Below are 12,434 nucleotides of genomic sequence, written 5' to 3'. Positions count from 1 at the left end.
AAAGAACTAGGTGGAGTTAAATAGAGCAGCACCTAACGACTTAACCTCGTCACCTGAGGAAGGAAACTCAGAAGCCGCAGCCCCACTCACATCCACCAGAGGAAGCTCATAGACAGAACCAGCCGAAGTACCACTCATGACCACAGGAGGGAGCTCGACCACAGAATTCACAACAGAAGAGAGAGTAAAGGTCACAAAAAAGAGATGGGCAAAAGTGAACAGCAACGTTTGGGTTCCGTACCAAACACCTAGTGTTCATGCACGGACCCCGAACACAGACTTCTCCAGGAAGTCTCTGTTACTGTTTGGGTTCAGCATCCCGAACATTGGGTGTTTCCCACACTGTCATCTGCATGACACCACGAGAAACACAAGTGGTTCTGATAGGCGGTAAGATAATTACTGCCGATCAGAGAGCTGTGGATCCCACACTTTCAGATAACAGCGTGAGTCAGCAGCTGTGATCATCAGTAAAAAGGTTACCGCCGGTCACAGGTGTCAGCTGATGAGAGAGTACATCTCTCATCAGCCTTCACCTGCTGTTGCTGATAACACCAAGAGCAGGTGCCTCTGATGGGAGTATTCATCAGCTGGCACCTGGGTCCTATAAATAAATAAAAGAATGACATTGGGTCTCTTCTCTTTTTGATAGCTAGCACACGCAAAACTGGCAGCTGCAGGCTACAACCCTCAGCTTTCATGTATAGCATAGCTATAGCTTTTTTACAATCTAAGTATGGGGTTAGTAATGGGGACGTCTTATAAATGCCTCTCCATTACTAACCTGTGGGCTTAATATCATCGGCCATAAAACAGCTATCAACCTCACAACCATTACCCCACTTGCCACCGCTTCGGGGCAAGTGGGAAGAGCTGGGCAAGGTACCAGAATTGGCACATCTAACAGATACGTCTTTTCTGGGGTGGTTTGTGGGCCACTATTTTTAGGTTGGGGGACCAATATCCATGGCACCTTACCAGTCTGAGAATACCAACCCCAGCCCCTAGGCTGTTTTTTAAAATTATTTAAATAAGGAAAACAGAGATGCGTGGGACCCCTCTATTCTCAATAACCAGCCAAAATAAAGCTGACAGCTGAGGGTGGCAGTCCGCAGTTGTCAGTTTTGCCTGCGCTGGTTATCAAAAATAGAAGATACCCCATGTAATTTTTTATTATTTAATTATTTATAGAACAGGCACAGGCTGATGAATACTTCCATCAGTGGCGCCTGTTATAAGTGACAGCAGGTGTAGGCTGATGAGAGTATTATTCTCTCATCAGCCGACGACTGTAACATTTTTACCGCTGGTCACAGACTCACAGTGCTGGCTCACGCTGTTATCTGACAACTTGGGAATTGCAGAGCCTGTGTTTGCCGCACTGTCATGCAGATGACAGCATGGCAAGCAACGGATCTTTGGGACCTCTATTCATCTGAATGGCTTCCGGGTATCGTTCTGGTACACGAACCAAACTTTTTTTTAGATGTTCGTCTGAACCCGATGGACTTGAATATCCACAGGTTCGTTCTTCCCTAGTCAAAAGGTTAGATGTAAAGAGCAATATAAACAAATGAAAGGAAAAAAAGCAATATATGTAGCTTAAGGGTATGTTTCCACGTGCAGGAAACGCTGCGTGTCTGACGCTGCATAGAGCCGTCCAGATGTTACATCATAGTGGAGGGGATTTAATGAAATCCCGTCTCCACTATGCGTGGTAACACGCACACGGCGGCCCTGCGACTCCGGACATGCTGCGCGTCTTTTCAGATCGCAGCATGTCCGTATATCTTGCGGCGACGCTGCGTCGCCGCAAGATATAGCACAGGGCCCTATGCGATGGGTGCGATGATACCGGATGTGTGCTGTGAACACATCCGGCATCATCGCGTCCCAGAAGGGGGCGGGGCTTAGAGCAGAGCTGCAAAGCCGCTCCGACGATACCGCCGGCCATCCTGATCGTGGACACGCAGCCTAAGAGAAAAATATTAGACATAGAGTAAATGCCCAGTGGCAATAATACAGCCTCACCTGGAGAAACAACGCACCATGCAGTTTTTGTTGCATTCTTTTCAGGCAGTGTTTCGCTTTTGCATATGCAAAAAATTCAACCTTTGACTGTGCTCATGAATTACATCTCTGGATGCAAGTTTCCAAAATTACAACAAAACTGCAGCTTTTTTGCCACAACTTTACAAAATAATAGCAAATAATGCACAGTGCAATACAGACTATGCGCTTACTCTGTTTCTGTTGTTATTTTGACATGACTCTAACTTTAGCTTCCTCTTCCAGATTACTCTTCTGTCTTGCTCACTGGATTTGTTGTCTGGCTGTAATTGGCCTGTCTGTACACCAGAGATCATTAGTTTATGATAAGCTAGTGGAAGGTAATAGGTGATGCCTGTGTCTATATGACATACAATTGCATACTTTGGGTGTAAAAAAAAAATCAGATTATTTGTTTCTAATCTTTCCTTCTATATATGGTAGAGAAACAAAAAAAGTATTCTCATTTCACCAATATAATGCAAAAATAAAAAATTGTGTTTCCATTTTGCCCTAGGAAAAGCCCACTAAAATATCAGCTGATGGACGGAAGGTCAGGGATAGGCCATTTGTAGTATAACAATTGTTTTCTATGATTTGCTTCATTTTTTTTCCAAATATACTCTTTGTTTATTGATTGCTATCCTGGTTTTTCAATAATCCTCTTTTTCTTTATTTGTCATACATAACTTATTAGCAAAAAAAAATTAAAAATATTTTACAATGATGGTGTGTAAAAATCATGACTTACAGGGTTTCGATGGAGCACAATACTAATCATTCTGGTTCAGAAAATCTTTTTAATATTCTGGAAACAAAAATGTTCCCATTAACTAACAGCAAGCTGAGAAGTTGATATTGAGGGATTAAAAACAATCTATATTAAAAATGTGCTGAAGTTTTCACTGTACAATGATCAAGCGTAATTTGCATAAAAATGAAAAAATCAATGACCCCCTCTAAATATTTATTCTTTTTTTTAAGCCCAAAATACATAATTATTTTAGGGTCAGTTAGTGTCAACTTAAAATTTTAATATTATTTATATTTTATAATTTGTATATTATTTATGTGTCATTAGTGTTTCCACTCTATTCACTGAGCTTCCAGCCTTTTCGCTATTCTTGATCGCCATCTAGTGTTTTTTTTTCTGTAGTTAATTGTAGTTACACGTCAAGATCACTAGGTGGTATCATTGACTAGAAACTAAGTGGAAAATGTTTTGAACCATTTTGTGAATCAGTAACTTGTCAATTATTCAGGCCTGTCAACATAATTGTCTTCTTATTTCCTAGTTGCGTTGATTGGCTATGTGGTTTTTATAACATTACTAATTCCATGAGCAGAACGGAATATAACAGCTAAAATATTTGGATCTAGCTTAATAAAGTACATGCCACTCTGTACATTGAATTATCTGGGGGAAAGGAAAAACACTTATTTTATGTGCAGTTTTGAATTATATGGTGACCAAGGTTCTGACACTTTTTCTGCTACATCACACTTTGAGTCCATATGATAGGAGCACTGTAGCAAGGTGGTCCTGCCATAATTGTCACCTACCTTTGGCTTCTTCTGTGATTGCAGAACTGCTTTGCCACTCACGCCCTGAGAGCCTGTGGCTGTTGAAACGAAACTATGCTAGAAATTGTAGTTATGAAACAGCTGGAGGGATACATGTTGGTAACCCTCAACTTACAGAATACAAGAGAGCCATGGGAAGTCATGATGTTCAAACTCAAGAGTATACCTTTTACAAGGGCCAGTATACTAGTCGTTTTGCATTCTCTTAAAGAGCTGTTCACACTGGCGGACACAAACGGTATTGGGATAGAACGATTGTTAATAAAATTGCTCTGTCGCTTGTCAGTAGCACATCACTGGTGAGCTGCTCACAATGAGGATTTAATGGCCCACATGGTCAATCCAGTCAGCCAACAAACAAATATTCCGTTCCTTAGAATACGTCCACGAGTCGACAATTTTCAGTACTGCTCCAACTCAGATTATAGGGTATCTCCTGTATCTAGCCCTCTTCAGGTCACCCACAAATTATCAATTGGATTCAGATCTAGTTTTTGGCTGGGCCATTCCAAAACATTGATCTTCTGGCAAAGCCATATTTTTGTTGATTTGGAGGGATGCTAAGGATCATTGTTATGATAAAATGTGAAAATCCTCTTGATCTTCAGCTTTTTAGTAGAGGCCTGAAGGTTTTAATGCAAAATTGATTGATATTTGGAACTGTTCATAAATCCCTCCACCATGACTAAAGTTCCATCTGCCAAACGCCCCAAAATATTATGCTGTCTCCTCCATGCTTCACTGTGAGTATGGTGATATTTTGGTGATGCACAGACATCTTTTGGAATCATGGCCAAAAAGTTCAACCTTGGTCTCATTAGAAGATAACATGTTTCCCCACATGCTTTTGTCAAACTTGATGTAGATTTTGTCAAAACATTGCTGTGCTTGGATGTTTTTCGATGTAAGATAAGGCTTTTGTTTAAGCACCTTGCACGACAGAACAAACATATGTAGAATATGATAGATTGTTGTCACGTGCAGTAAACACCTAGTACTTGCCAGAAAATCCTGCAGCTCCTTTAATGTTGCTGCAAGCCTCTTTGCATCTTCCCGGACTCATTTTCTTCTTGTCTTTTCAGCAATTTTTGAGGGACATCTAGTTCTAGGTAATGTCAATATTGTTCCAAATTTAAGCCACTTCCTGATGACTGTATTTACAGTATTACATGGTATATCAAAGGCCTTTTATGTATCCTTCTTCTGACTGATAACTTTCAACAATGAGATCAATTTGCTGTATTGTAAGCTGTTTACGGACCATGGCTTTTGCTTTAAAATATACTTGAGAAAAGGCCAGGAAAATCCTGCTAGATCAGCTAAACTTTCTATGGAGTTAGGCCTCTTTCACACTTGTGTCGTTTGGCATCCGTCGCAATCCGTCGTTTTGGGAAAAATAACGGATCCTGCAAATGTGCCTGCAGGATGTTTTTTTTTCCCATAGACTTGTATTAGCGACGGATCGCGACGGATGGCCAGACGTCGCGTCCGTCTTGCAATGGATCTGTTGTGTTTTGGCAGACCGTCGTCACGAAAAAATGTTGAATGTAACGTTTTTTCGTACGTCGTGTCCGCCATTTTCTACTGCGCATGTGCGGCCGGAACTCCGCCCCCTCCTTTCTGGACTTCAGAATGGGCAGTGGATGCGTTGAAAAACTGCTTCCGCTGCCCACGTCGTGCACAAATTTCACAACGTGCTTCGGTATGTTGGCCCGACGCATTGCGACGGACCTGTACCGACGCAAGTGTGAAAGTAGCCTTAATCAGATTATGGGTGACATTAAAGGTGGACAAAGTTCTGAATTGATGCTTCTTGGTATGGATTTTTTTTTATACAAAAGCCTTGTGATTTTTTTTATAGGGTTGTGTAGACTATTTATATCAACTATAGAAAACTGTTTTGGGTCTTGGAAATGTTATTCAATGCTGATATATAAAAACAAACTCCATATGGATGCCATATGAATTGCATATGGATGACAGTATTTTCTGGATTAAAATTGGACAATTTTTTATATGCTCATTAAACTTTCATGCTGTTGACCCATGTACATAGGTGTACATCCGCCAAAATACTTGGAAATATGAAGAGCCCCATAGACTCTAATAGATACTAGTGTTATCAAAGATAAAAAAAATACATCAGGATGAGCCCTAACAAAGAGGGAGTATAAATTGATGTAAGCTGTGTGATCTTTAAAAAGAGTAATTGGTGATTTTTCATGAGTTAGGCCTCATTCACACATCATTTTTTTTTGCATACAAGTGATATCTGTTTTTATCATAATAGCACTCATGTCTACGTCAGTTTATGGGGCCGTTCACATGTCAGTGGCTTTTTGTGGACTGAAATTTGTGCAAAATCAAAAAGATATGTTTAATATTGATCCAAGTGTCAGATCAAACTTGCCAATGAAAGTCTATTGGTCCGCGATTCCTCAGGATTCCTCAGAATGTAATCACAAGACAATCTGTTTTTGTTACAGATCATTTGATGTTCAAGATGGTGATCATCAGTTACGACTATATTCAGTGAGTGTAAATTCCTCAGAAGATCCTGAAATCCTTGTTGCCAACATGAGGGAAGCCAATACCAATTTCCAAGAGACTATGGTAAAGTACATTGAGAGCAAAAAGTAAACTTCTCATTTAAGCTGGGTTTACATACTGAGGATAAAAACTGCGGCGGCCGTATGCCACTGTGGTCGTTTGCCTACTGCCTTGCACAATCACATAAGCCTTTAACGTGTAGCTTGGTGGTACTTATTAACCTATTGTTTCCTGATTGGATGGTAGTACCCATACAGATTTTCAAATTTGGGGTTATTCAGGCTGGAAAAAATAGTGCTTAGTGGTTCTCGATCTACAGTGTGTAAATATACAGTATACATTGAGATTACAGAGATGTGGCTAGTTATATTTTTATACCTAGACCTGTGCCCTTCATAATGAGGCATACTGTACTTCTAGAAAAATTTGGGTTTTATAGTTCATAAATTGGGATTCTTAAAGGGTCACTCTATGGCCACATTCACATATTCAGTATTTAATGAGTTTCTTACCTCATTATCTGTAAGCCAAAACCAGGAGTGGGCGATAAATGCAGAAGTGGTGACTTGTTTTTATTATACTTTTCCTCTAATTGTTCCACTCCTGGTTGTTGCTTAGAAATCCTGTGGTAAAATACTGACCAAATACTGAGCGTGTGAATGTGGCCTATGTGACTGCCGACTTGTGAATTCTCAGAGTGCTGTCAGGATTCTACTGCATCGGGAGCAGCGGGTGCGTGACTGCACAAATGTGATTTGCATACATGCCGTGGTGTACTGAACAGACGTGCTCAATGAAAATGGTTCTAATCAGAATGTGGCCGGAAGTATGTAAATCATATACTTGCAGTCACCTGACCTCCCGCTCCCAGCGCCGGCACCAGATAGTATAAAGTGACTGCAGAGGTGTAGCCAAAAGCCACACAATCCCTTCTACTGCAAGACAGTGCAACTATAGAATTCTCCTGCAAATACTAGGATTCCACCAGCTCACCCAACCAGACGTATAAGAATCCAATTCTCAATAGACCTGTTCAGAGCACGGATCACCACCATGCTCCTGCCGGCCGACTCCAGGTGAAAATGCAGATCACTCACTTGTCCAGCTCATGCAAATATTGAATGGAGGGGATGAAGATAGAATAAAAATCTTGTCCTTTATTAGTGCATCATAAAAACAAGCTGACGCGTTTCAGGCAGTACTGCCCTTAGTCATAGCATAATAAAAACACATTACAGCACAATATATAAAGGCACATAACCAAAGGCTACAACCAATCACAATACATGTCGGTTAGCAATATATCAAACACCTGAATACCCATTGGACAAAGACACACCCTGCCCAACCTGAGTGTTAGGCCGGGATCACACTACAGCGAGATACGGCCGAGTCTCGCTGGTTAAAACCAAGCTCTGGAGCCAGCATTCCGGAGCGGAGCGTGCAGCTCCATGTATTGCTATGCGGCCGCACGCTCCGCTCTGGAGTGCCGGTGCCAGAGCTTGGTTTTAACCAGCGAGACTCGGCCGTATCTCGCTGTGTGCGATCCCTGCCTTATACAAATGTTTTAGCCACTAAGTCTATATACAATATTGCACATACAGATTGTAAGAATACAATAATACCCTTCGCCAACATATATAAATACATGTAAATACATAAAGTACCCCCACATATATAAATAACCCACAAATCTTTATTAAATTTATAAATGAGAACATCTACTATATAAAGCTGAATGTGTGTGTGTGTGTGTGTGTGTGTGTGTGTGTGTGTGTGTGTGTGTGTGTGTGTGTGTGTGTGTGTGTGTGTATGTCCGGGATTGGCATCTGCACCGTCGCAGCTACAGCCACAAAATTTTGCACAGTCACACGTCTGGACCCTGAGAGCGTCATAGGCAATATTGTGAGGCGAAATATTAACCCCGCGCGTTCCAATTCACCAAACAATTTTGCCCCTATCTACATAATGGGGAAAAAGTGAAAGGAAAAGTGTTGGAGGCGTCGTAGCTACAGCCACAAAATTTTGCACAGTCACATGTCTGGACCCCGAGAGCGTCATAGGCTATATTGTGAGGCGAAATTTTAACCCCGCGCGTTCCAATTCACCAAACAATTTTGCCCCTATCTACATAATGGGGAAAAAAGTGAAAGGAAAAGTGTTGGAAGCGTCGCAGCTACAGCAACAAAATTTTGCACAGTCACACGTCTGGACCCCGAGAGCGTCATAGGCTATGTTGTGAGGTGAAATATTAACCCCGCGTTTTCCAATTCACCAAACAATTTTGCCCCTATCTACATAATGGGGAAAAAAGTGAAAGGAAAAGTGTTGGAGGCGTCACAGCTACAGAAACAAAATTTTGCACAGTCACACGTCTGGACCGTGAGAGCGACATAGGCTTCGTTGTGAGGTGAAATTTTAACCCCGCGCATTCCAATTCACCAAACAATTTTGCCCCTATCTACATAATGGGGAAAAAAGTGAAAGGAAAAGTGTTAGAAGCGTCGCAGCTACAGAAACAAAATTTTGCACAGTCACACGTCTGGACCCTGAGAGCGTCATAGGCTATGTTGTGAGGTGAAATTTTAACCCCGCGCGTTCCAATTCACCAAACAATTTTGCCCCTATCTACATAATGGGGAAAAAGTGAAAGGAAAAGTGTTGGAGGCGTCGTAGCTACAGCCACAAAATTTTGCACAGTCACATGTCTGGACCCCGAGAGCATCATAGGCTATATTGTGAGGCGAAATTTTAACCCCGCGCGTTCCAATTCACCAAACAATTTTGCCCCTATCTACATAATGGGGAAAAAAGTGAAAGGAAAAGTGTTGGAGGCGTCGCAGCTACAGAAACAAAATTTTGCACAGTCACACGTCTGGACCGTGAGAGCGTCATAGGCTTCGTTGTGAGGTGAAATTTTAACCCCGCGCGTTCCAATTCACCAAACAATTTTGCCCCTATCTACATAATGGAGAAAAAAGTGAAAGGAAAAGTGTTGGAAGCGTCGCAGCTACAGAAACAAAATTTTGCACAGTCACACGTCTGGACCCCGAGAGCGTCATAGGCTATGTTGTGAGGTGAAATTTTAACCCCGCGCGTTCCAATTTACCAAACAATTTTGCCCCTATCTACATAATGGGGAAAAAGTGAAAGGAAAAGTGTTGGAGGCGTCGTAGCTACAGCCACAAAATTTTGCACAGTCACATGTCTGGACCCCGAGAGCGTCATAGGCTATATTGTGAGGCGAAATTTTAACCCCGCGTGTTCCAATTCACCAAACAATTTTGCCCCTATCTACATAATGGGGAAAAAAGTGAAAGGAAAAGTGTTGGAAGCGTCGCAGCTACAGCAACAAAATTTTGCACAGTCACACGTCTGGACCCCGAGAGCATCATAGGCTACGTTGTGAGGTGAAATATTAACCCCGCGCTTTCCAATTCACCAAACAATTTTGCCCCTATCTACATAATGGGGAAAAAAGTGAAAGGAAAAGTGTTGGAGGCGTCGCAGCTACAGAAACAAAATTTTGCACAGTCACACGTCGGGACCCTGAGAGCGTCATAGGCTTCGTTGTGAGGTGAAATTTAAAAACCCCGCGCGTTCCAATTCACCAAACAATTTTGCCCCTATCTACATAATGGGGAAAAAGTGAAAGGTAAAGTGTTGGAAGCGTCGCAGCTACAGCAACAAAATTTTGCAGTCACACGTCTGGACCCCGAGAGCGTCATAGGCTATGTTGTGAGGTGAAATTTTAACCCCGCGCTTTCCAATTCACCAAACAATTTTGCCCCTATCTACATAATGGGAAAAAATGAAAGGAAAAGTGTAGGAGGCAAATTGACAGCTGCCAGATGTGAACAAGGGGGACTTAAAGAATGAGCGATGGCGCCAAAGAGTATATACCGTACAGTTGCTAAGGTGGGGCCTCGACATGGGATACTCACCACACACGGGGATATGAACACACACAAAATGCGCCACACACTACCACGTGCTTGAACACATATTACCCTCAGCACACATTTCACCACAAATACACCAACCTCGCCACATAAAAGTCAAAACACAAAAGTCGCCACTCAAAACTCGCCACGCGCAGAACTCGCCACATGCAAAAACTAGGCTCTTGCAAAACTCGCCACAAGTGCAAAATTCTCCTCATGAAAAACTCGCCACACGCAAAACTTGCACACGCGGAAAAATTGCCACATGCACAAAAGCTGCAACACATGCAAAAGTTGCCTCACACAAAACTTGCACATACTCAAAAGGCACCACACATAATACTCGCAACGCGCAAAACTCGCCATGCGCAAAACTTGCTGCACACAACTTGCTACACTAATCTGTCACATGCAACTCGACACACAAAAAGTTGCTACACGCATGTTGCTACACAAAACTCATCTCACAAAAGTCGCTACATGCATGTCGCCACACGCAACTCAACACACACAACTTGACAAACGAAACTCGCCCTAAAACACACACAAGTCTGGTATTATCCTTCAAAAATAAAAATCTGATTAATAAGCAGACAAACTACAACAATTGCACCATATAGGAAATACGGCAGCTGTCAGTCACATGACCTGTCTATTATGTGTATGTGTGAGCTAATATATACTGCCAGGGGGAGGGCTTCCTGTTGGCTGGGGATTTATCAGGCTGCCAATTTAGCTTACAAATACTGAGGTAAAAATACTGAGCAAATAACGTGTGAACGAGGTCTAATACAGGAGGAGATGACACACAGGTATATACTATATACAGGGGAGATGACACACAGATATATACTATATACAGGAGAGATGACACACAGGTATATACTATATAGAGGAGGAGATGACATATAGGTACATATATATACAGGAGGAGATGACATACAGGTATATACTATATACAGGAGGAGATGACATACAGGTATATGCTATATATAGAAGATGACATGCAGGTATATACTATATGCAGGAGGAGATGACACTCAGATATATACTATATACAGGGGAGATGACACACAGGTATATACTATATACAGGAGGAGATGACATACAGGTATATGCTATATATAGAAGATGACATGCAGGTATATACTATATGCAGGAGGAGATGACACTCAGATATATACTATATACAGGGGAGATGACACACAGGTATATACTATATACAGGAGGAGATGACATACAGGTATATACTATATATAGAAGGAGATGACCTTCAGGTATATACTATATATAGGGGAGATGACACACGGCAGGTATATACTATATACAGGGGAGATGACATACAGGTATATACTATATACAGGAGATGACATACAGATGTATACTATATATAAGGGAGATGACAAACATGTATATACTGAGGTGATGAGGTGAAAATGAGAGGTGTGAGGTGAAAATGAAAAGGTGTGAGTGCAAAATGAGAGGAGTGAGGAAAAATAGTGGAGTGATCAGAAAATGACAGATGTGAGGTTGAAATGACAAGTGTTAGGGGGGAATGAGAGGAGTGAGGGAGAAAATGAGAGGTGTGAGGGAGAAAATGAGAGATGTGAGGGGGAAAATGAAAGATGTGATTGGGAAAATGAGAGGCGTGATGGGAAAATAAGAGAAGTGAGGTGCTATAACTAACCACAGATATTTACTATGCCCAGGCAATGCCGGGCTCTTCAGCTAGTCACTTAATAAAAATACATCAAATCTGTTTTTATAATTCATTCCTTTGGGGAAACAAGTATCTCATTTTAAGACCCAAGCTGCCTCTCTGGCTCGTAGAGTAGATACTGTATCCCCTCCTCTGACTGCGCCCTTTACTTATTCAATGGCAGTTACTCTCATGGAAGTCGTGTCACCAGCATGAACCTCCTTGAAGTGTCTTCACACTTGTGACGAAGAGCGTTTACCATTGCTGTTACCTGTAGCAGCTCCTGATACATGTTCTTTAATTCTCTGCTTTAATTTACGTGTGGTCCATCCCACATATTGCACATTACATGCCTGACAAGAAACCAAATATATTACAGTCAATCTTGAAGAAAAAAAGCTGACAGCACCACCACTCAAAGGGAACAGCGTGCGCCTGCTCACCTGTGATGGGAGTCTTGACCGTCGGATCTTAGGTGCTCCAGCCATGAAACAAATCCAAGTCCAATCGAAGAAGAAAACAGAAAAGGCAGCACTCACCGATCCATCACGAGAGGTAACTTTTATTGGGTAAAAGACATCACAGCCGGGGGTACAAAAACATGCAGT

The 12,434-nt window shown here is 41.8% G+C and overlaps 1 protein-coding gene across 1 annotated transcript in view; it reads left to right on the top strand.

The window, feature by feature from the left end:
* CRYBG1 (crystallin beta-gamma domain containing 1) overlaps positions 1–12,434 on the top strand; it is a 471,483-nt gene that overhangs the window by 147,418 nt on the left and 311,631 nt on the right. The window contains exon 2 of the mRNA XM_069726284.1: positions 6,120–6,246. Coding sequence (XP_069582385.1) covers positions 6,120–6,246 — 127 coding nt within the window. The remainder of the gene's footprint in view (positions 1–6,119; positions 6,247–12,434) is intronic.

Source organism: Ranitomeya imitator, chromosome 5 (genome assembly GCF_032444005.1).
Source record: "Ranitomeya imitator isolate aRanImi1 chromosome 5, aRanImi1.pri, whole genome shotgun sequence".
Lineage (NCBI taxonomy): Eukaryota > Metazoa > Chordata > Amphibia > Anura > Dendrobatidae > Ranitomeya > Ranitomeya imitator.
The sequence above is the reverse complement of the archived record's forward strand: the minus strand, read 5'-3'. Positions and strand labels throughout refer to the sequence as shown.